This window comes from Dendrobium catenatum, unplaced genomic scaffold, assembly GCF_001605985.2.
Source record: "Dendrobium catenatum unplaced genomic scaffold, ASM160598v2 fragScaff_scaffold_133, whole genome shotgun sequence".
NCBI lineage: Eukaryota > Viridiplantae > Streptophyta > Magnoliopsida > Asparagales > Orchidaceae > Dendrobium > Dendrobium catenatum.
The window spans coordinates 5753540-5779242 of NW_021318595.1; the positions used below are offsets into that span (position 1 = coordinate 5753540).

Sequence of the window (25703 nt, forward strand, 5' to 3'; positions counted from 1 at the left end):
AGTCTCTGACTATAATACCTCTAATCCCATCGCCTGACTATGGTCTCTTAAACCTTCATTGCTCAACTACAACCCCTTTAAACTCAGTTGTCTAATTACGATCCTTCCAACCTCCTTTGCTTGACTATACTCCCTCCGACTACGGTTGCCCACTAATTATAGTCCCTCCAACCACTATTGCATGACTGTGATCCCTTCGACTTCATTCGATCGGCTATGATCGCTCTGACCTATGTCATTCGACTGTGGTCCATTCAACCATAGTTGCTCGTTAACAACTGTCTCTCCGACCTTTGTCGCTCGCCGATTATAGTCCCTCCGACCTCCGCTGCCTACCAACTATGATCCCTTCGACCACCATTACTCGACAATGGCCCATCTGACCACCGTCATCCAACTATGATTCATATGACTGCTATCACATGATTGTAGTCCTACCGACCAATTGAGTATGACAACGTTCTCTTGAGAATATCTCTGGTATGATTAGATTCTTTTAACTCCATACATACAATGTGCTCTATCCGATGCATATTTGCTACATTGAGCTAACAACTTTCCCTAAGAAAGAGCATTATTTGTAATAAACAATAAACACCAATGAATTCATTTTAGTTGGGCTAGATCCTGCATTCTTTAACTTTCTGGGATTTTCACAATAAAAAAATCTGATATTTTTTATGATTGCAACACCTGTATATCTTATATGTATGTACTAGATCTTTGAAAAAATAATATATGAAATATATATTATATACTTAAAATTATTGAAATATATAATATATATTAATATATTTTGTTATGAAAGGCCGCAACAAAGTCGGATACTCGGATGCAAATTGGTGCAATAGAAGTTCTTCTTCCACATATGTGACTTTCCCACGCAGATAAACGCGACCCCTATTTCTCTTAGGGCGATTCTCTCCGCCCTTTTCTCTGTCTCTAGCCTCGATCGAGCACGCCACCTCGGAGTTATACTCCCTTATCTGTGTCCGTCTTCCAAGACGAACAGTGGAGGCATGCTCTTCTCCGATTGCGGGATCCGACGCCCGAAGAGCGGATCTTAGATGATGGCCTCCGCCGGCGGCAAGTCCAGTGGCGACCAAGATCAATGGGAAACGACTTTGCGCGGCTCCGTCTCTCGGGGGATCATTTTCTTCGGATTGATCGGCGCCACTGCGACTGTTGCGGTACCCAACTCGTTTCTGCTGCCCTCTCGATTGTTATGAAGAATATTATAAATTGAGATTGGTTTCTAGCATAGGGTTAATAATTTGTTCATTTTCTTGTGCAGCAGATTGTTTTTAAGTTGGCTCATAAAATCTAATATCCCATTAGATGCATGTAAAGCTGGGTCATACTTTTATTTTGCTTTGGCTGAGTGTTTTTGGGAATGATTTTATTTTGACGCGCTGTTTGGGAGTTAGGGGAAGAAAAGCAGGAATTTTTGGAGAGAGAACAGACTAGAAAGGAGAAAATTTTACTCGTAATTAGAAGGGGATACTCACTTTATCTCCTGTTGGAAGATTGTCGACACTATTAACATTGTTAATTTATTTATTTTTAAAGCAATTGCTCAACAACACAGAATACTGAAAACTATTACTTCTAATCACGGTGCACAATTTCTAAGTCACTTTTGGCACGCATTGTGGTGAAAATTTGACATTGCATTTACACCAGGCAATGCGTATCGCCATAAGAAAGATGGCTATATGGGATTTTTCAATCGCACATTGGGTCCATGAGTTGTAGCATACTAGGAAAAAGGTCAAAATCTCAGGATCAAGCATCTCAGTGTCAAGCTATTTCCCAAGTTGAGTTTTCATTTAATAGCATGATTGTCGATCAACTAGGTACACTTTGTTTTGCGTTGTGCATACAAAAGTTCTCAATGCTGTTGTTGATCTCCAGGAAATAGCGTCAGGTGGTATTAATCATAATGTAGAACAACTTGTTGAACTTATCCAACAAATGCATTATGAAGTAAAACAATGCTTAGAGGAGTCCAATGAAAAGTAGAAACTTCAACAAATCATCATCAGCGCAAGAAAAATTATAATTCATTTGAACAAGCATTGCTAACCGCACCTGCTTTACAAGATAAGAAGCTTGGATCATTATCAATATAGAGGAAAATCAATGATAATGCATTCATCATCATTCTATCCAGCCACTTGAAGATATGAAAAACATTTAATGTTAAGGGCATATTTGAATACTACCCGTCAGATTCAGCTGCCATAATTGAAGTGAACTTAGTGTTGAGTTCTTTTGAAGACTGAGAGAATTGATGTAGTTGCCCAACCAGTGCACATTCGGCCCAATATCAATAAACTGTTTTTTTCTCTACCCTTCTAGTTTCTATTTTATTTCTCAATTGCTTTTTAATATAGTTACTAGTTTTTACTTTATTATGTCCTCTATTCCCTTAACTTGTTCTCCTACTCTCAGATGATAGGGGTTAGTTGCATCATGTTTCTTTTGTACGCCATAGAGGAGGTGGGAGAGGTTGTTGTTTTTTTGCTTGTCACTCTGTTTTCTTCCTAACAAGAATACAAACCCATTTTCTTCCTCAATCTAATGCCTCCTTGATTTACTCATGCATCACTTTATATGTTTTATTTTGACTAAGTTGATGTCTTATTATTTGTATGCTTAGGTAAATTTGTTGATTTATGATGATTTTCCTCTAATATTTCATAGCTGTGCTACAAGTTGCACAATATCAAATAAGGTTTATAGAAGCTTTTAGTCCTGCTGCACGTGGAAGTTTGGAATCTTACATTTGAATATTGTCCAAACTTGTAGACTTTTTTGAGATAGTGAAGAATCATGGAGGCTAATGAACTAACAAATGTGAATGTAAAGGTATCTATAATGAATTCAAGCTCATCTTTGCAAGCTCTTATCTTTTGCGTCATTGGTAGGACCTACTGCCACTTCACAACATGACATATATAGTAGCTTGGTGTTTGATGCAGGTAGCTACATTCTAGTAGATGAATTCGCAAGATAATGAGAATTTGACCTATTTGTATGTGGATTTTTTTTAACAGAGACGTTGGGAGTGTTGGCTGGTTTAGCTATGAAGATGACCTATTTTTAATATATATATATATATATATATATATATATATATATATTGTTTTTTTTATGTAGTTTGTGATGAGGATTGAATGCTAGATGACATGGTGGTATTTGTTCTTGGTTAAATTTAATCAAACATTCGTTGCTGTTGATCCAAATTTCTCATTAATTGGAGAAAGGAGTGTTGTGGTGGTATTATAGAGGTTTAGCTAGTAATAATAAGGAATTATGTTTTAAAATTGCACAATTAGAGGCTCGCCTTAATATAGTTAAAAAGAAAAATGCAATAAGGTGTATGCCTCACGTTTTCCAGATGAGGCTTACGCTTCATTGGAGGTGAGTCACACTTGAGTGCAATTTTAATGCAATTTTGAAAGACCGAAGCCTAAAAAATTACGGTTTATGTAATTTAAAAAGTTTAATTTATAAACTTTCTATTTAAATTCAACATATTTACTAGTACCTAAACCAAGCTAAACTTGAGAAGAACTACATGACATCGAACTTGTAGTCGCAAGACGACCCTCTATTGTTGTTGGGAACTTATTATTTTTTTTTTAGTATTAGGAAAGAATATAATTAAGTACAATGATGATTCTAATGGAAACCCTCTAAGTAATAAGAGTGGAGGTGACTTTTGAATTCATAAATTATGATATTGATTACACTTTGATATTGAATTGGGAGTGAGAGAGACTATTTATTTAATGTTGTTTGTAGTATTGTATGACTTTAATGACCTTAACTTTAATTTTTTATAATATTACTTTGATATTAATTTGTTGCTTATCATTTCATAATTTTATTAATTAAATGGTTTACTTTTGAGGCTTACGCCTTCATAAAAAAATGCCTCAATATCCGATTGCACGATTTCAAACCTTGTAAGGAACATGCACAACTGTGGAATTGGCAATTTATGGGATATTGCCATATCATGGTCTTTAAAAAACTTTTAAGGGGCTTCTAACATGTCATCAATCATCATTGATGGGAATTGGGGCATCATAGGGACTTATCTATGGAATTAGTGTAGGTATTCATCAGTAAATTTGGATGTGCATGTTCCGAAGCTATTTAATTAGCAATATTATTTAGATTGTAGTCTTATAGGGATGCTAATGATGTTCATCAAATTCAACTTTTTTACTTGTAGGGTTATCTTGCTTTAAGAACGTGTTATTATTGGAATGTTCAATGATGATTTTAGCTTTAATGTTTCAGATCGTAATCTAGATAGCATTTGATTCTGGGTTATGTCAATTTCAATTTAGATTTTTAATATTATTTAGATTACCTTAGTTCTTGAGATAATAAACCAAAGATTCTCAAATGTTAACTAGATTCAAAAGGCCATTCATATTTGACATGAATTTTGGGAAAGTTGAATGTATGGAATTGCATTTACCCCTCCTTAATAGAATCCATTATTGGTGGAAGCCTCATGTTAGACCTTTGTCTCAGAGTTGCATGTAAATCTTTGACATGAGTCCTATATATTTTTTATTGCTTAGAGTCTAGTTCTATAAAATAAAAAACTATTTATTTTCCAAATGATATATCATTTAGAGTAATGATAAGCATGTTTTTATGGTTTTGTCATTTTGTGCTATATTTTTTAACTCATGTGATCATTTTGTTTTTATTTTTTTGTGTTTAATGTTTTAACAGATTGTTTGCATTTTTTTTTGGGTTCACAGGCTACTCGTTTGAGGAGGACTGTCGATTGGGTCTACAATCAGGTTCAGTTCTAATTTGTCCTGAGCAAGAAAATAATCCTTGTCTATTAATTCTATAAGTATTTTACATACAATGAGCTATAATGAGGGTTGATTCGTGGAATACTGAAATTGGTGTTTTGAAATGCATGTTCTTGTACTAGGGACCATAGGCCATGCAAAAACAAGAACAACAATACGCCTTTATCCTACTATGAGGGGTTGGCTACATGAATCTTTTTCATCCATTGTGTTCTATTAAGTGCCACTTTCTCATTTAAATCTAATAAAAAGGGGTCATTTTTAATACTTTCTAACCAAGTTTTAAGTCTTATTAGGTCTAACTCTATCTTTCTTAACATAGACCGAAATACCGGATCTAATACATGTACTCTCTTAACAAATTCATCGGAAGGTCGACATTTTATGGGACCAAACCATAGGACATGCAAGCATTACTAAAAAAATCAATGGAGTTATTCTAATATAAGTTTGAAAAATAAAATCCCAAAATAGCCTTTGAAATATTCGTGTGAGACTAATTTAGTACCAGTGTATCACATTTCTTCAATTTAATCCATCATTCATACAAAAGTGATCTAAAATGGTCCTTGTAATATAAATTGATCTTAATTTAGTCTATCGACTACACAGAATTGATTCTAGTTTAGACCAAAAGAGATCATTTTGAATCAATTTTTTTAGTTGTGGGATTAAATTAGAGAAAAATAATATTGTGGGACTAAATTGGGCATCTAAGAATATTTTTGAGGGGTTTTGTTGAAAGACTATCATCAAATTCTCATGGAGTTTGTTAAGCCCAACTTAGCCTTAAGTCTGGTCTGAGCATGAAGCAACGAATGACATTTTTTTTTGTAAAATAAAAAAAGAGGGCTATACACAATGGGAGCTTTTTAGTTTTTAGATGGTCATTTAGCTGTATTGAAACATGTTGTTGGATAAAAAATCTTTTTAGGCTATGGATATTAACCAGTTTTTTTGTACTTCACTAACATCTTTTGCCAGTTTTTCTTGAAATCATATTGTAGCCATTGATTGGAAGTTGCACATCTTTGTTTTGGCAAACAAGCAATCAAATATTGAGACAGGTTGAGGATGCACAAAGTAATGCTTTACCTATATGTCATGTTAGTGCTATGCATGCTCCATGTTTGGAATTTGAAAATTTACTGTAGGCAGCCCACGCTAGGAATATGTATGTTTCTTGATTGGAGATGTCAAAGGGCTCGATGATATGACCAGTCTCTAATGTATAAAAATGTTTCATACCAAGTAAAGAACAGCACAATATGCATTAAAATTGTTGGAATTAACCCTTTCATTACTCAAGACTCAATTTTAAATAACTTTATTGATGGTAAGATGTAACTGAAGGATATTATATTGTTTTAGGGTATTTTTCAGCCATATGTGATTAATAAAGTTTCTGAGAACTGTATATGAAGTATGTGCTTAATGGGTGAAATGTCTAAAACTCGTCTCCTAAAAGAGAATAAAGCTAATATACAATAAATGAAGCCAGAGTTTGGTACAAACACTACACCTAAAGTGAAGGTGTTTACTTGATAGATCTAAAATAATGCTTACTTTTGCAATGTCACTGAATTTGTTCTTGTTTTATCCTCCCCTCACCCTCCTTTTTACACCTGAAAGCTGAGGGTGCGGTCAAATACATCGTGGTGGGGTGAGAATACCAGCTCTACTCGAGGAAACTACCATGAGCAAGCTCAAAAAAGATATAACAGCAGAATGCAAGAGGAGTATGAGGATGAAATGGAAAGACTGGTTAGTTCACCGCCTGTTTAGCTTTTTCAACTATGTTATATTTTTTATGTTTCTAGTTTTGCTTGTTTTAATTTCATGCACTATTTGAAAAATTAAATATATAAATATAATTTATTTTGTAGTATGCTTTTGCTATGAGCTTTTGTGCATATATTCTGGTTTACTGTAACTTTTTTTCCTTGTCTATTTCACCAAGAAAAAGATCGATCATTGCTATCCATCTATTTATTCTACTAATTCTCCAAGTGTAGAGTTTTATGTAGAGAACCCTCAATTTTACCCGGTAGAATTAGGACCATATCTACTTGAGTATGCAATCTTTATTCTCGACAACTTGCTATGACTTGATGCGGTTAGCCTAAGGATGAAATATGGAGTAGGCTAGATCTTATTTCAAAGGAAGTTTGAAAATGAATTAATAAAATATACTACATGGGTAGAGAAACACGTCAATAATATTTAAATTGATGTTTATGCCAATTTTATTAAAAGCACGCTTCGAAGCTAAGTGATGTGCTGGCCTTGCACATCACTTTCCTGCAAATCGAGTGCATCAAACCACTTTGCGCATCACGTTATAGCATTGGGCTTGGCTATGGCTAATGACAAAATTGTGGTTTAGTTTTGATAGCTTGGTTTAGCACCTTCTATAATAATTAAGGCACATATTGCTTGTGCTCATTAATTCCTGTAGTCGTTGAATTGTTGCTTGTGCAATTAGAACTACTCCAACCCATTCACATATATACTCGTTTCACATTCAATCTCTAAGTGTAAAGCTATTTATCCATTGATATAGAACTATAAATGCTTTAAATGATGAATATAAGAATTTGCACGCTTTCAAGTAAGAGCAATAAGAATTAAACGTTAGCCACTTAACGAAAAATGAAAAACGAAAAACAATAAATGGGTGCCTTAATTTAGGCCAAATTATGAAATAATAATTAGGATCACAAAACAATTATAAAATTCAACATAAGCAAATATATATGATTTCCAATAACATCCCTAGATTAACAACTAGATTAGATGCATAGAAGTCCATCACTCATTCCCTACGTTTACTAAGCTTTGGCAGAGAGCTTTGCAAGATTATTTATGCTTGATACACGACCACAATCGAAGGAGAATAGGAATGAAATTGAAGAGGGGAAAAGAGTTCACCCTTGTCTTGGCGTGGTGGTGATTAGCCACTGAACGGTGGAAAGTTGTTCTTCCATGGCTTTCGAAAGAGTGAATATGATGCGCTCCACGTATTCCTCAACGGAATTATCTACCTTCAGATTGACGTCGAAGAAGGGTGATCGGAGGATATCAACGAAGCCTTATTCTTTGTAGAAGAAGCCGGAGTCGAGTTCAGGATTATCCATGCATAGGATACGTGGCATTGAAGTATTGTGAAAGACGCTCTTTGCTGTCCTTGAGGATTCTCCTTGCGAGAAAGAAGTTTCTCCAAGGAATCCAAGTAGAAGAAGGGATGGGAAGGTGGTCGGCCAAGGTAGGAGGCTTGGGAGAGTTTAGGTTCAGATTTTAGTGGAGTTAGGGTTAGGGTAGGGTTGGCTAGGTTAGAGAGGGAGGTGGGGAAATATGGTTCAGATTTTAAAGGTGGAGGATGGAGGGAAATAGGGTTTGAAGTTTGAATTCAAGTAAAGAGAAGGGGAGGGAAAATCAATCCCTAATGAGAGGCTTGATTGAAGTAATTAGAGGGACGGTAATTAATGTGGAGGGAGAGAGAAAGGGAGAAGGGGGCCGGCTTATTTAGGGAAGGGGATTTACTACTTGCTTAATTGGGAATCTCAAATTAAGGAAGAGGATTTAAATCCAAGCCAATTTATAATTGATTTGGATTTGATTTGAAGGACTTTCCAAAAATAAAATTCTATTTTAGGAAATATTTCAAAATTCAAAATTGATTGAATAATTGAAATCAAGACTTTCCCAAAAGAGTTAATGTAGAGAGGGAAAGTAATGATGAGGGGTTTTGAATTTTCTTTAAAGGCAAAGGGGGAGGGAGTAGGCTGGCGGCTAGGCTAGGGTTTGGTTGGGAATTTGGGGTGGCTTGGAGATGGGGAGGATGGGGTGTTAGCCGAGTAGGAAGGAGGGTGTGGTGTGGAGCTTGGCCGAGAGGTGGGATGTGGGATTAGGGTTGGTTGGCAGTGAGGATGATTGGAGGTGACCAGCGGCTTTGGAGGAAAGGCTTGGCCGTACGGGGGAAGGGAGGGGAAGGGAAGAAGAAGGAAAGATCAAGGTAGAAAAGAGCCACGAACCCGGACGCTTCCAAGGTTGGTGGATGATCTGTTTTCCCTACCTTAGGGATTTCTCTCCAAAGCTCTCAAGCTCTTATAAAACACAAGGTTGTAGAAATTTTCATTATAATTCTTCATTAACTCTAAAAGAAACTTTAGGGGCTTATAAATAGCCTCATACAATAAAAGGGAACTAAAAGACAACGTTGCCTTTAGGGCTTACATATGACCAAAACTTTAAGGGTAAAAATGGAAAATGCAACTAAAACAAATACATAACGCAAACAAATAAAACAAATACAAACAATGAATAAAAAATAGATGATGCGATCATGGTCGTAGATCGTCGGCCACGTCTCTGATATACTTTCTGTGATCTGATGTCCTCATCATCCATCTAATCATACTCATCTCTACAACACTTAATTTAATTTTTGTCTTTTCATTTAATGGCTAACTTTTTGCATCATAAAGTATTGCAGGTCTCACCGTTATCTTGTGAAATTTTTACTTAAGTTTAAGGGGTACTTTTTTATCACACAATCGATCCGATGCATTCCTTCGCTTCAACTATCCAACTTGAATTCTACTAACTAGTATATCATCAGCTCTTGTTTTTTTCACACTTCATTTTTCTTAAAACCTCTCTAACTTCAGATTTATTAATACGATGGTAAAAATATAAATTTTAATTTTCATTTAGGGTGCTACTGTCGCTAAAGTCAATCTTATTCTCACAACCTTCATTAAAAAGTTTATCATAATATGTCATTCACCTATGTTGAATATCTTATTCTAAGAAAAACACTTTTTGATCTTCATCTTTAATGCACTTCATTTGAACTAAATCCTTGTCCTATTTCATTGTTTAATTAACTTATACATACATTTTTCATCCTTCTTAATATCTAATATATTATATAAATCACTAAAAGTAAAATTCTTTGCATCACATATTATTTTCTTAATCTCTTTAGTGACCCCTCTATATCTTTCCTAATTTTTGAGCTTTTATTACCTAAATTGATTTTTATAACAAAACTTCTTATTTTTTATTTTTCTTGAATATTTTGATTCCACGACCAACAATTTTTATTGTTACGAGCATTTCTTTATGGTTCTCTAAGAATATATTTTGTAACATTCTTAATCTCATTGACTATTTTTATACTTATGCCATTCGCTTCCTCATGAATAACTTAAATCTTAAGATTTTGAATTTTTCTCTTAAATTATTTTTAGGCCAAATTTTATAAAAAAGCAAGCTATCTTCATCCTTAATTCATTTTACTTGACTAAATCTTTACTTCTCATATATTTTTGCTTGGTTAACTTATGCATACATCCTTCGCTATCATTCGTATCTAATCTATTATATAAATCACTAAAAATTAAATTCTTTACATCACATACTGCTTTCTTAGAATTCCTATAGGCCCCTCTATATCATTCCTCATCTTTCGAACTTTTACATCCAAAACAATTTTTATAACAAGGCTTATTATTTTAATCTTTTGTAGCACATTTTAATTCAATCATCAATTAGTTTTTACTATAAAAAAATTTCCCTTTTATTCCTCAAGCACATACTTTATAACATTCCTAATATTGCTAACTATTTTTTTCCTAAATAATATTAGCTTCCTCATAAACAACCTAAATATCTTAAATTTTAAATTTGGCCTTATTTTTATTAGTGTTATTTAAATACCCCAATATTTTTTATTTTTCCCTTATTCATCTTGAAATTCAAAACTAATAAGCATGATTTTATCATTTTTACAAACTAAACAATATATTTTCTTAATAAAAAAAATAATCAATTTGAGTTATGCCATGTCCATTCTTATAATTGATAAAATGTTAAGGCATTACAATTACAAAATCACTAGCTATTGCAAAATCTAATGATCTTCCACATTCATTTGTCGCTCCAAATCGATAGCCATCATCATGAATGTTTTAAAGTCTTTTTACCACTCTATTAACATGTTTATTTAAATCTCTTTCAATAAAAAAAAATTTCTTCAAAAGATATCCTTAGTATTAATTCTTCAAGTCATTTCAAAATTTAATTTTATAGAGTATAAGCACTTTTAACTATAATAATTTTAGTATTTACAAAAATCTTTAAAGATATAATTCTATCTCCAAATTTTTTTTAATTTTTGCAACATTATCCGTCAAACTCATATTTATAATCGCACATGCATCATTTTTAGTACGACTCTTACTTGAATGTCATAATTTAAATCCTAAACTATCAAACTTCTTTGCCTTTTTCCCAACACATTTAGTTTTCGAATATATGGCATATTTAGTTTCCTATGAATATATTATTTATTAATTCTATTAATTTACTTGTAAGAGTACCTATATTTAAAGCTCATATCCTAATTTTAGTTTCACGGACTAGCTTCTTTGCTCACATCTGTCCCTGATGTGGGAACCTTTGCTTATTTAATACTACACCTAGGCACCGGTGCAATGGCATACTTTTCGTTGTATTCATGCCATACAATGCGTCGCTTCTAGAGAAACACCTTAGCATTAACACCATTTTTTAAAATATTCATGTCATGATTGTTCGACAAATTTTATATTGGATGTCGACTGCCAAATGCAACCCTTTATTTTCTCATCTAGGACTTGAGACCCGACAACGACAATGTTATCTACAAAGAGAAAAATTAAATAAATTAAAAGAGTTGGTTGGGTGGATGAAATCATTCAAAAAGTGAACAACATCATGTTTGGTCATAATAGTTTGCTTTATTCCTCGGTAAATCTCATTTGGTGTCATCTGTCATTTGATGGATGGGAATTAGATCGGAGCAATTTTGCAATATCGCTAGGTTCTCTTTCTTTTGAGAAGTCTCTGTTACTTCAATCATATTTCACCCTGATATAACACTTGCTGGTATATTGAGCAGTGTGAACCCTTTGTTTTGAGACATTCTTACAGGACAAAATGCTACTAAGCTATTTGTTTATTCTTCAAACTTTGGTGCTGATTTTTGTTTTAAGTTCCTGATTGGAAGTTCGCGTATGTCCTACTTGATGCCGAGCTTTTATTTGCTTGGTTAACAGCATCTTATATTGAGATGGCCCCATTAGTCTGATAAACATGCTTTGTTTTACAGATGAGTTATTATATGGGTCTAAGGCTTAAGTTTTGTAATTAAAAGATTTTATGTTACTTTATGAGTATTTTATTTGCTATTTGTTTGCCATCAATCTTGTTTTAATTTGGATAATGTTAACTAGCACGTTAGAAAACTTGTGCTTTTAAAGGCTGGGGCATTTTTATTGTGAAGTATCAATTACTGCTATTGCCAAGTAGTTTAATAGAAAATTTTGACAGCTGTTTGGCATTGCGTATTAGTTACAATTCATCCAAAAAAGTATTTAACTTGTCAATTGCTTCCTCAAGTTTATATTCTTCTTTAAAAAGTGAAAGTTTTTGTGCCTACAATTGTCTCTAGGACATAATGTTGCATAGTGCAAATGTTACATTCTTCTTGATAAAAACTAGGGATCACAGCCAGTATGCTAGTGTTTCGTTGGTTTACTGGCCCATTGGTTTTAAGATGCCCACCTAAGCCCACCAAAGACATCATTGCTCAATTGTTTGTACCCATTGTTGCTGGCCAAGGGTGATAGTCTGTTACTTGTGTTTATTCTGTGCCTTAACACTATATCCTTAATAGGAATTCTATTCAGCGTATGAAGCATCAAATTAAAATTCCAGTAATGTACTGGTGGAGAGCTCCTATTGAATATTGCTTGGTCATATCTTCTACCATTTGAGATGGTGAATACTGTTATCTATAACTACACACTTAGGATCTGTTTGATATCTTTTTTATTTTATTTTTGTTTTAAAATTATTTAAAAAACAAAATATGTTTATTTACATATTTTTATTTTTAGAAACCAATTGATTTGTTTTAAGAAACACCAAAACCAAGTTTTAGATGTTATCAAAATTTTAAACATTTTATATTATTACTATTATTATTTTTTCAAATTTTATAAACACCCTCTCCTTTGACTTGCCTCTGTACACATTGGTGTTAGAGATAATGCTATTTGGTGTCACCTCCCACCACACCCTCTCATACTTCTCCTGCCACCTTATGGTTTTCTTTGTTGGCCTCACTCACTTTGTCATCTCTAGTTACATTGAAATTGCCAAGGAGATCCTCAGCTCCTCCACCTTTGCCGATCACCTCATTAAAAAATCCGCTCACGACCTCCTCTTTCATTATGTCATTGACTTTTGCCCTCTTAGATGAATCTTCTCCACCATCTCTTCTGCCCTCGCCTCATCGCAGTCTTTAGTGATGGCTAGAAAAAAAAAGATCGGGGAACAAATGGTTGAGGATTATGGTTCTGATGGGGAAGCATGGAGAGGTGGATTTGAAGCACGCTTTCCCTTTTGGGCCTTTGAATAATGCAAATATGAGTGATTTTGGAAAAAAGATTCGATTTTGGGAAGGATAAGGAGATTAAATGGGTGGATGGTGAGGGAAGGGGTTATGAACTGCTTTGGATATGAGAATGGTATAAAATCAAGCTCATTCTGGTGGGCCAAGTTGTTGTTTGGTCTCAATGTTTTTGTAAATGATGTCTGGGCAGAGGATTAACTCATTTTGTTGTTTTCTTCATTTCTGTTTCATCTTAGGCCTCACTGCCATGTGAGATTTATTGGGAGATTTACATGAAGCCAAAACAGTTCCAAATTTTCATCTAATCTGCATTAGCCCCTTAAATACTTGTTTTCTACATGCTTGTTGGGTTGCTTCTTAATGATTTGGTCCCTATTTTTTCTATTAATGCAGCTGGTTTGCTTGTTAATCCCTTCTGTCCAATCTGGTTTCACTGAATTCAATTACTTTCTCTCTATTACAAACTTGTATAATCCTATTTCATTTCATCTATTCTGAAAAACAACATGCTGAGCTGCGGTTTGGAATATCAACTGCTGAATGTATATAAGCTGGTTCAAACTGCTGCTTGCATCTAGCATCTTATCTGCTGAACGCATCTGGTGACTGCTTTTTTTTGTCTCTTTGCATCGAGCAACTTCTGCTGTTGGCTGTGACCAATTCTATGAGCCTACCATTTTGTTGAATTCTTATTTCATTCTGATGTTTAAAATTGCATAAGCTGTCAAAAAGCTGAAATCAGCAAACAGCGGCAACTTGCATCTCCCTGTTTGCTATAGCCTGCATAGGGCTGTATGGAATCTTTGTTTGCTTTACTGTTATTTAATTTTCACTAATTTCTGTTATGTTCTCTGAAGGCTGTCTGCTATATATTTTGCTTCCACTTGCTATTTGTTATTTCATCAGTGATGCTGTTTGAAGACTGATAGCTGTCAGTTATACCCTATTAACCTGCTTTCCAAAATTTAAACTTTTATGTTTGAATGCTTGATCATTGCTTTGCAAGCTTATGCTTGATCTGAACCTTGATATACTCTTATCTTGTTTCTTAAAAAATACTTCTTTCTCAGGGGATGTATTTTGCGTACATATACAGTACTGCAAATGAGGTCACCCTAAATGTTATTACAAATCGTGATAAAATAGTGAGAAGCTTTTATTGACAGAACATAATCACATGCATCTTAGGTTTAACTATTTTAGAATATAACCAATCAAATGACTTATGATGGTTAGTCATATATCATAATAGTACTGAGAAATTTTATGGCAAATTTTAAAATGATTTGTAATACTCTTTCTATATTGTTGGCCCTGCTCTTGGTTAATACCCGCAACTTGCAAGTACATATTTTGAATATCTAAACAAGCATATTATTATTGAGAATTGTTGAAAGAAATAAAAAAATCAAATTTGTTTTTTAAAGTAATAAATGCATGTTTTATTTCATTAAAAAATAAAAAATAAAGCGAGTCCAAATGACCTTTTAGCTATTGTTGTTGATTTGTGAATTTAAAACTCTATGCATAGTCATTTTAGCCAGTCTTCATGCCATGTCATATTTTTTTTATGTTCTTGTGATTTGTGGTTAATGGATCCTTTTTCTAGGAGCGTATAAGACGAATGCAAAGTGTATTTAACAGAGAGAGAAATAAATATAAGAAGACATATGAGAGTTGGCAGAATCAAGGACCTGGTGCCTACCAACATTGCCCAAGGAATGATTGGTATTGGGAGGAAGATACTTCTTTCAAAGATAGAAGACCTAATTTTAAAGCAGCACCTAGGAGTCCTCGAACAAGTGGGCATTATATGTGGTCACATCACTATGCAGTTTTGGGTCTCGACAGGTATGATTTGCTGGCCTTTATTTATTTATGTATTTGTTTGTTCTTCTTGGACGACATCTGAGCTATTAAAGATGATTTGCCCTGCCTTGCATTAGATTTTTCATATGAGTTGGTCTGGCAATTCATTTATAACTTGTTATTATATATTTTTTTAAAATGGTTTTTTTAATCAGTTTTTTTTTTTTTTTTTTGATGTGAATGATTTCAAAGTCCTAATGGATGGATCTTGACCATAGTTCGGTGCAACTATGCTTCTTTTGTTTTGTTAAGCTATTACTTTAATTCTTCCTTTGATTATGAAGATGCAGACCAAAGGGTTTGACTTTTATTCAGGTGGTATATATCTGCTACAATCACCGATTTTGTGGTTGCCATAATGTTCCTTAAAAGGTGCAAGTATCGTGTTAGTTTTGAAATGTCTTTTCAAAGCCCCTTTCAAAGTGGCGACACTGGCATTTATCTTTGTTTGCAACTTTTGTGGTGTTAAATTATGATATCCATGATCTAGCCTTTTTTGTTTGAGTTTATGAGCTTGTATTATGTTTATGCTGGAGGTGAGTTGAAATTACCCACTCGTTATGGCCAATAATATCTTCTTTTTATTCTGGTTTAGTGAAGTTGATCTGCATTAATGTGGGAAAATTTTTGAAGAATGTTTCTAACATAATAAAGTACTCGATTTATCATTAATTTCCCAAAAAGTGCCTTATGTATTTGAACTTTTCAAAAAGGATTGGTGAATTATGTTTTTAATGAACATATACTATGACAGAATAAATCCTTTATGCTTGAGTGGTCATGTGTCCAAATTAATTAGGCCTTTTTAATTTTGAAAATATGGTCTGCTGTGAGATCCCCGGAGTCAGGATGGAGCTCTATGATTTGGAGTCTGTGCCTGGTGAACTCAGGTGTTAATGGCAGAATTAGGATTTAAGTGTGAGGGGTTGAAGAGTTTATCTAAAATTTAGAAGGTGTGAAACTTATATATTATACATAATTGCAAGAAAATTTAAGGGTTATAAAATTTTCAAATGATACAGTCATGTATGATTTCAATGTATTGGGGGTGAGTGCCACCCCGGCTGCCTTCTGATTTCACCAGTGGTGTTAAGTTATATCCCAACACTCATATCTTTAGTACTGGACTTTTTATTTATTATTGGGTTTTAAGACACTAGGCTTCTATCCTTCGTTTACTATAATATCTCAAGCATGTATCGTTATTGAAAATTTAGTCCCGTGTGGACACTGAATGCACTATCCTTTTTATTGAAGTTATAAATGGGTGTTTTGCATTGGTTGATACTTTGTTCATTTTTATAGGTCAAGGGCAAGTCCATATTCAGACCTTGAAATCAAGGTACTGCTTTAAAAATCTTCTGTACGCATGTTCATCTTTATTTCCTTCCTATAATTCGGCAATGTAGTATGTTTTTACTTTTAAGATGAATTATTGAATAATAACTTAATCATTTAAAAATTTGTATTTATTTTTAATATTCTAAGTAGATATTGTTTGCTTGTTAATTCAAAGGCCAATGCATATTTTATGAATAAGCAAGTTTGAATTTAACTGTCTAGTTGATGTGATGCAAGGTGAGTTACACAAGATTATGAAAGAAGATTTACTAGTTGCTTAACCTCTTATAAAAATTTGATAACCAACTTTTATAAGAGGTTAAGCAACTAGTAAATCTTCTTTCATAATCTTGTGTAACTCACCTTGCATCACATCACTAGTCAATAAGTTATATAAGCTTATGACGTTCTTTGTATATGCTTGAACCTTCTTGCTTCCTGCCCTTTCTTTGATTAGTTTCTTGGAATAATATATCACATAACATCTGTAAGTAAGCATGCAATGTGAGGATACATGATACGGTGACTTGTTAAGTTCTAAAACGCTGGATCTTTTTGATGGTTCGAATAGGAATACAATGGCTTACACTTAAATATAATTACACATAAATATAACCATGCGCAATCTGATTAGTATGAGTTTACAGTTATATATGCATATGCCATTTTTAAGAAAAGTCATTTCATACACTGTCGAAATCCTTGAATTTTCCTGATTTTTTGTCAAGTTCACCACGAGTCTCATCATCCCAACAGAGAAAGAACTTTAAAAAATGTAAATAAAACCAAATATAACCCCATGCAACTCTGGTTATTGATTGCATTCAAAAGTCATTGCAGCTCTCTCCCTCTCACTTGTTCTCAATATTTTGCAAAACTTCACATAACCCCTCACGCTACCCGCGGAGTCCTCTTCACCTTCATGCATGTCCGCCCATTTTGATCTGTCAACCCGCCGCCATCCCACCCCATTTATGCAACGTCAGCAACCTTGTTTCCTCTGCCCATGCACTCTTCCTCCAACGCCATTCTCCTCTTCCTCGCAACATTGTGCAACCCGCATTCCTCCCAAACTCTTATTTTCTTCGCATACTGCTAGCAATAGCTCCATTGCAATTAACTTACTCACCAAGCTAGCCACACACACCTCTTCTACTTCCCGTAACTCCAACATCGGCAATCACTTTGCCATTTCCAGCTCTTCTTCTTTCCCACGTCACCGCTGGCCAAGCTACATTGGCGAAGGCCTCCATTCTTGCTCTCTTTAGTTTTTCTTTCATTCCTTCACTCCTTTTTCTTTCCCTCTCCTTCCCACTCTCTCTCTCTCTCTGTCCCTTTCTCTCTCTAATTAGAGTGAATAAAAATCCCTCTTCCTTTCTCTTTATGTGTGTGTATATATATATATATATGTGTAAAAGGAGATACAATTTTTTTTTTTAAAAAGAGAGAAAAATGTGTTTTATCCTCATCGCAAAATCTTGTCGCATTGCCACGTCATTAACTCTTTTAGCTTAGGTATAGAAAATAAAATAAATAAATAAAACTCTCAAAATTCTGATTGCAACATATTTGACATGACGAATGGAACCTGCACGTGCCTTTTTAGCATGACGGGGGAAATTATAATGCTGTAAATTTTCTTGTGCATGTACTCCATGCATGCTTTTCTTCTCATAGTCGATTTTGAAAATTTCAACTGTGGTGTTTTTGGATCGATCATATGTGTCTTTCTTGGTGTAGTGGATTGACTCAAACTCTACGTAGATTCCACCTATGCACAGGGACTTGAAATGAACTTTTAGTGGACATGAGCTGAGAATGAAATTATAAAATCATAAAATAAAAATACTACTACAAAAATGCCAACAAGGTTGATCACATAACTCGACATGAAATGGGACTTGCAGAGAACACAACAGCTTGCCTGCAACCGCGAACAGAATCTTCCACACTCTTAGAACATTGGAATCTCTCTACACAAGTCTCTCATGAACATGCACAATGAACTTGGATTGATTGAAATGGACAAGTTTCATCCCTCATACTATAACAACAACAACAATATCATCAACCTTTTATCCCACTACGTGGGGTTAGTTACATGAATCCTCTTTCTCCATTGTGTCTTATTAAGAGTTAAACTCTCATTTAAATCTAATAAAAAAATGTCATTTCTAATATTTTCTAACCAAGTCTTTTTTGGTTTATCTCTACCTCTCTTAAGATAGACCAAATCTAATACACATCTACTCTTCTAACTGGATCATCAGAAGGCCAACAAGATGCATTCATACTTACGTGAGGCCTTTCAAAGTTAAATGCATTTTTATAAAGACAAAAAAATTTAACATTTTGAAGAGTATAACAAGATTTTCAACGCGCCTTGTATCGTCGCCTTGACCGAGATAAGGAGTTTCTTAGTTAGTTTTGGAGGAAGCTGTTTAGGATGAAAGACATAGTTCTCAAGAGAAAGTCTATTATAAATTCGCTATCTTTGACTTAAAATATCGATCTATACATTGTATTTATATCAAATTAATGTTTGTTGTATATAATTTTGTTTAACAAATAAAGATCTGCATGTGAAATGTATGTATGTTTATATGTTTATATACACACACATATAAATAAATATATATGAAATTATAACTACATATATTTAAAATATAAATATCCTAAACCCTAAATAAACGTTAAAATATCAAATATATATGTACAAATTTTGTTTAAAAAATTCATAACCAAAATATAATTCCACTAAAATATTCATTTAAATCTAACCTAAAATTTTTAAACAAATCGTAAAACTTAAATATAAAAAAAATATAAATGTACAAAACCAAAATTTTACTTAAATCCTAAAACAAAAATACTTGTAAGCCAACTTAATGTAACTTAAAGATTTGTCAAAAGCATATTCCTAACCTAAATCGAAATGTAGATCTAATACAATAACAACAACATTAAGCTTTTATCCCACTATATGGGATAAGCTACATGAATATTTTTTATCCATTGTGTCCTATTAAGAGTCAAATTCTCATTTATATATAATAAAGAAAGGTCATTTTAGTCAAATCAAGAAGAATACATGTAGGAAAGACTTGGTTAGGACCACTTATGGCGTAAACAAGAAGAATACCAGATAGGATGTTACTGTAGTTATTTAATTCCTACTCAGTGGTAACTTTAGCTATTCAACCGCACAATTCTCTCTCCGAAATATGTGCTAGCTTTTGAAATTGTGAACTCCTAAAGAAGTTGGAAAGTTTAGATGGCCCATTCAAGACTGAATCTTTGCTCAACTTTAACATTTATAGGCGAAAAAGGTCAAAAACAAACAAACTTATATTTTGTGTTGAAATACTGCACTTTAGCTAAGACTCGGTTCATAGACACATACGATTAATAGGGCTATTTAGATGGGCTTATTCAATACTGAAATATTGTGCCAATTACTGAATCAACAATATCCAGGAACTTTAGAAGTTTGATTAAGGCTTCGCTTGGGACGGCTTTCTTACTCTTTCTTAAAGCAGCTTTTGTCACGACCCGACCTGGTTAGCTCGTAGATACGAGGCGGGAACGAGATCGGACATGTAATTTAAGTACTCATCATCAGTTCCATGTAATTCTAAATATATTCAAGAATAATAAAAGCGCCTCTAAACCTTTTTCCAACATATATAACATTTAAAACCATCACAAAAGAAGTTCATGTACAAGGTGGTATACACTTAAACTATTCATTCATGATAAAACCACCCAAAAATGATAACTAAAAACAACAGTAAGAACCTGCCACCCGTTGCGCGTCGACTGTAGGTAAACCTCGGGTGTTCGGCCATCACCTAAGCGTAGGTTCTCCTGAAAAATTTCCCAAAACTCGGGAATGAGCTTCGCTCAGCAAGTGATAACTATAGCTAAAGTTTGTATACATTTGCAAGAACATATCTTGGGGAATAATACTCTACACATGAGTTAATAGATGTCTTAATGTATGTTGACATGATATGAGACATGATTGCCTAAAACATGAAATGAGATTTCTTAACATGAGAGAACATGCAATACTTACATATGTTTAACTTCCATTTCATCATGTATACATCCGTCCCGGAGTACCGAATTGTACTGATCAGGTACACATCATTCATGGCCATAACATTTTCATTTCGTTCTATCTTGTCTCAAAGGCCGTCTATAACCTTTTGGTACTCTGTCATCAACAATCACAAGCTATGTAGCATGCATATAATAAGATGCTTTCATATAATATGCAAAGAAATGCATATGATAGATTAATGACCTTTTGTATCTTTTACACTAAGTATCATTGCATGACATTAAGTAACAATTGCATGAAATGTATCACTAAGTACCCTTGACATTAAGGAACAATTGCATGAAATTGAACACTAAGTCACCCTTGTATGAAATTTAAACATTAAACATAGCATAAGAGGTATGAACAATAAAGGCATACTTGTTTTAGCAAATAGAGTCACTTACTCTTAAGAAGCCGTGCTTTGAAAATTTTCCGTACAATTCCTCACCTCTTTTTCCTTATTCCAACCTAAGGAAAAACAAGAGATTTCTAATCTCAATACTTAAATCTAAATCTTTAACATGTTACTTTTATTTAAATTAATTATTATTTTCGGATTTATTAAAATTTCTAAAATTATGACTTTCATATTTTGTCAATTCCTTTCCTTAAGCATGCCAAAATCTCCCCTTCATCTAATTGATAAATAATATTCATTTATTTTCGGATTTATATTAAATAAAAATTTAGAAAAATAGTTTTCTCTCCAATTTTGACATTAGAGGCCTCCTTAAGCCCTTAGGAACTCAATTAGGAAACATGCGACCTATAAAAACTAGGTTTGGAAAAACCCTAGACTTTTCCCAAATTTTTTTTCCACTCAAATTCTCTAAATGAAAATTCATATTTCTAATACCAAAAGGGTTCCTTTGAACTCTTCTAGCCATTCCTATAAAAAGTTCATCAAAATGAGAAACCCTAAAATTCGGATCCTAGGTTTTCCCTTAAGAAATCATCTTGAAATTGAATTAAAATACATTCCTAAGTAAACCCTAAAGGTTTGCTAAAGAAACGTTCAAGAAAAACCAAACCCTAATTTTCAGATTTCAATCTTTTTCTCAAATATTTTGACATGAAGGGTAGAACAACATAGATCAAAAAAATTCCTAAAGCTTTCCTAAAGAAATTTATCAAAAATATCAAACCCTAGAATTTTTCTATACAAAAAAACTCAAGGAATCTTTCATTTCTCTTAAGAATAACTTACGTCAAGTCTTCTTCTATGCTTTTCCTAAGGATTCTCGCCGGAATCGCCGGCTTGGAAGGAGCTCCCGCCGCTTCTCCCTCTCTCCCGTCGCCCTCTCTCTCTGGGTCGGCCGAACAAAACAACAAGGGACCGATTATTTCGGTCCCTTAAGCAATATGAGGGCTTTAGGAAAGCTTTTTACGCATGTGCCCTTATCCCCTAAGTCATTCTATTTTATCATGAAGGGCAAAATGGGAAAATAAAGGCAAAAGTTACTTAAACGAACTTCGGCGAATTTTAATTCTCAAATCGTGTGAAATTAGGCATACCGGGACAGTGTGGTAAACTAAGCTTCATATTGCATGTGTGAGACCTCGTTCCTTTGTTGTAGCTGCTGGGAAAAGTGATTTTTCCCCAGGATCGGCCGGGACGATGGTGAGATCGTCCAGGCCGATCAGTGTATTGAAAACAGTTGATTTCTGGAATGTTTTCTGGAGTGATTTCTGGAATGAATCGTCCGGGACGATAGTGAGATCGTCCAGGCCGATCTGCACTGTAGAAAATATCGTCCTGAGAATAGTTCTGGGAGTCGTCCAGGACGATCAATTTTGGTCTGATCGTCCCGGGACGATGTGGCGATCGGCCGGGCCGATCCCACTAATGATATAAGAAAATGAGCTCGTTTTGAGGAGAGAGAAAACATTTATAAAAAAATCAGATATTTTGAGGAGAGAGAAAGAGCGGAAAAGCAAAGGAAGAAGTCCGATTTCGGGGCCCGCGGAGCGATTTTCGTCGTTCGTTGCTGTTGGATATTTTGTTTGTCTCGCTGTAAGGATTCCGAACCCTACTTCTGTTTTCAAAGATTTTGAGATTTTGCGAAATGGTGCTTAGATTTGCGTTTTTGTAAGTGATTTTCGCTACACGGATCTTGGGTCGTTATAGCATGACTGTCCGATCACCTTGCACCAGTCGCAAGAATCTCTCCTGCATCTAACTCCTCACAGAAAGAGGCACAAACCAATCTCTGAAGACTTTCACAAAGTCCTCCCATAAGATCTAGGAATCTGTTCTACCACCAAACTTCTCCAAAGATTGTCCTCGCCACCATCTCTCGGCCTCCCCATCCAGAGAAAAAGTAGCTAAGGTCACCCTCCGATCAACAGGACATTGCATACCCTCTAGTATCTTTTCAACCCTCAAAAGCCAGTTTTCAGCATCTACTGGCTCTCCTACTCCTGTAAAGAGTGGTGGTCGCATGTCTTGGAAAATCTTCAGATATTTGTCTACTACTGGCTCCCTCCTAGAACTAGTCTGGGGCTGTCCCTGATAATGCCGAATCAGGTGTGTGACAGCCGCCATCATCTGATTAAACGTATCCACAGTCGTACTACTACCACCAGTAGGTTGTGCTACTGAAGGTATAGTTGGAACCTCTCTAGAAATGGGATCATTATGCCCATCTGTGTTGCCATCAGTGGCATCGGGTTCCTGATCCATAGCCCTATACAAAGGAAATAAAGCCAATTCAAACAGATGCACATCATTACACCATCCTAAAATATTATAGCTAACGTCGAAAAGTTATCAATCAACCTAATGGCGCTTATATAGATTCACATCCTAAACTCTGCTCTGATACCATTCTTGTCACGAATTCCAGAGTGATACTTCTACCCTTACCGATTCCAGAGTGGAAGTGGGATGATATTGCTATGGACTTCGTATCAGGTTTACCCAGATCTCGGCAGGGCCATGATGCTATCTGGGTTGTCATTGATAGGCTCACAAAGTCTGCTCACTTTTTGCCTATCCGATTGACTGATTCAGTTGAGAAGCTAGCAATGCTATATGTGGCTGAAATTGTACGATTGCACGGCGTGCCTAAGTCCATAGTATCTGATATATATGGTAGATTTACTTCTAGACTGTGGAGGAAAGTGAAATAGGCTATGGGCACTAGATTGACATTCAGCACTGCTTTCCATCCTCAGACTGATGGACAAACAGAAAGAACCATTCAAACTCTGGAAGACTTATTGAGATTGTGTATCCTTAATTTTGGTGGAGGTTGGAAATCTCATATTCCTTTGATAGAGTTTGCTTACAATAATAATTTCCAAGCCAGCATAGGAATGGCGCCTTATGAAGCCCTCTATGGAAGGAAATGCAGAACACCTCTTTGTTGGGCAGAGACTGGTGAGAGGAAGGTAATTGGATCAAATCTTGTTGATGATGTCACAAGCAAAATCAGATTGATCAGAGATAGGTTGCTAGCAGTTCAAGATAGGCAGAAGAAGTATTATGATGCTAAGCACCGCTTTGTGGAATTCAATGTGGGAGACTATGCTTTCATAAAGATTAGGCCGATGAAGGGTGTACTACGTTTTGGCAAGGTTGGCAAACTTAGTCCCCGCTATATTGGTCCTTTTGAGATAGTGGAAAGGATTGGGAAGGTGACCTACAGATTAGCTTTACCCACTACTTATGCTGTCCACAATGTGTTCCATGTTTCTTCACTGATGAAGTATATATCAGATGATCCTTCTAAGATTATATCAGAAGATGTGGACTTGCAGCCAAATCTTTCATATGTTGAAGAACCAGATCGGATTCTGGAGTTTAGTGTGAAACAGCTTAGAAGCAGAGAGATACCGTTCGTGAAGGTTCTGTGGAAACATGGATTGGAGAAGAATGCCACGTGGAAGAAAAAGTCAGAAATGAGGAAGTGCTACCCTCATCTCTTTGCGTAAGGTATGATTGTTTGGTTTTATCTTCTTTTCAAATTTTGTGGACGAAATTTTTATTAGGAGGGGAGAATTGTAAAACCCGAAATTTGTTATTTGAGTGCGTCGCACGCATATCGATGCGCCACGACGAACTTAAGTGAAATTTCGATGTCGTCAGAAATTGACGAAATAAATTTCATTAGATTCGTCTCAAAATTACGAGCGAAATGGTATAAAGAACTTATACCTAATTTCGCACGATTTGAGAATTAAAATTCGCCGAAGTTCGTTTAAGTAACTTTTGCCTTTATTTTTCCATTTTGCCCTTCATGAGAAAATAGAATGACTTAGGGGATAAGGGCACATGCGTAAAAAGCTTTCCTAAAGCCCTCATATTGCTTAAGGGGCCAAAATAATCGGTCCCTTGTTGTTTTGTTCGGCCGACCCAGAGAGAGAGGGCAACGGGAGAGAGGGAGAAGCGGCGGGAGCTCCTTCCAAGCCGGCGATTCCGGCGAGAATCCTTAGGAAAAGCATAGAGGAAGACTTGACGTAAGTTGTTCTTAAGAGAAATGAAAGATTCATTGAGTTTTTTTGTATACAAAAATTCTAGGGTTTGATATTTTTGAGAAATTTCTTTAGGAAAGCTTTAAGAATTTCTTTGATCTATGTTGTTCTACCCTTCATGTCAAAATATTTGAGAAAAAGATTGAAATCTGAAAATTAGGGTTTGGTTTTTCTTGAACGTTTCTTTAGCAAACCTTTAGGGTTTGCTTAGGAATGTATTTTAATTCAATTTCAAGATGATTTCTTAAGGGAAAACCTAGGATCCGAATTTTAGGGTTTCTCATTTTGATGAACTTTTTATAGGAATGGCTAAAAGAGTTCAAAGGAAGCCTTTTGGTATTAGAAATATGAATTTTCATTTAGAGAATTTGAGTGGAAAAAAATTTGGGAAAAGTCTAGGATTTTTCCAAACCTAGTTTTTATAGGTCGCATGTTTCCTAATTAAGTTCCTAAGGGCTTAAGGAGGCCTCTAATGTCAAAATTGGAGAGAAAACTATTTTTCCAAATTTTTATTTAATATAAATCTGAAAATAAATGAATATTATTTATCAATTAGATGAAGGGGAGGTTTTGACATGCTTAAGGAAAGGAATTG

At 34.7% G+C, this 25703-nt stretch overlaps 1 protein-coding gene across 2 annotated transcripts in view; it reads left to right on the plus strand.

The window, feature by feature from the left end:
* Window positions 1–889: 889 nt before the first annotated feature.
* Window positions 890–25703, plus strand: part of LOC110107129 — a 26272-nt gene continuing 1458 nt past the window's right edge. Inside the window, exons 1-5 of one of the 2 annotated variants that reach the window (XM_028699598.1) lie at window positions 890–1190; window positions 4791–4832; window positions 6483–6614; window positions 14924–15165; window positions 16489–16525. In XM_028699598.1, coding sequence (XP_028555431.1) covers window positions 1068–1190; window positions 4791–4832; window positions 6483–6614; window positions 14924–15165; window positions 16489–16525 — 576 coding nt within the window. In that variant the 5' untranslated portion in view covers window positions 890–1067. The remainder of the gene's footprint in view (window positions 1191–4790; window positions 4833–6482; window positions 6615–14923; window positions 15166–16488; window positions 16526–25703) is intronic. The other variant, XM_020837310.2, reaches the window with a different exon arrangement.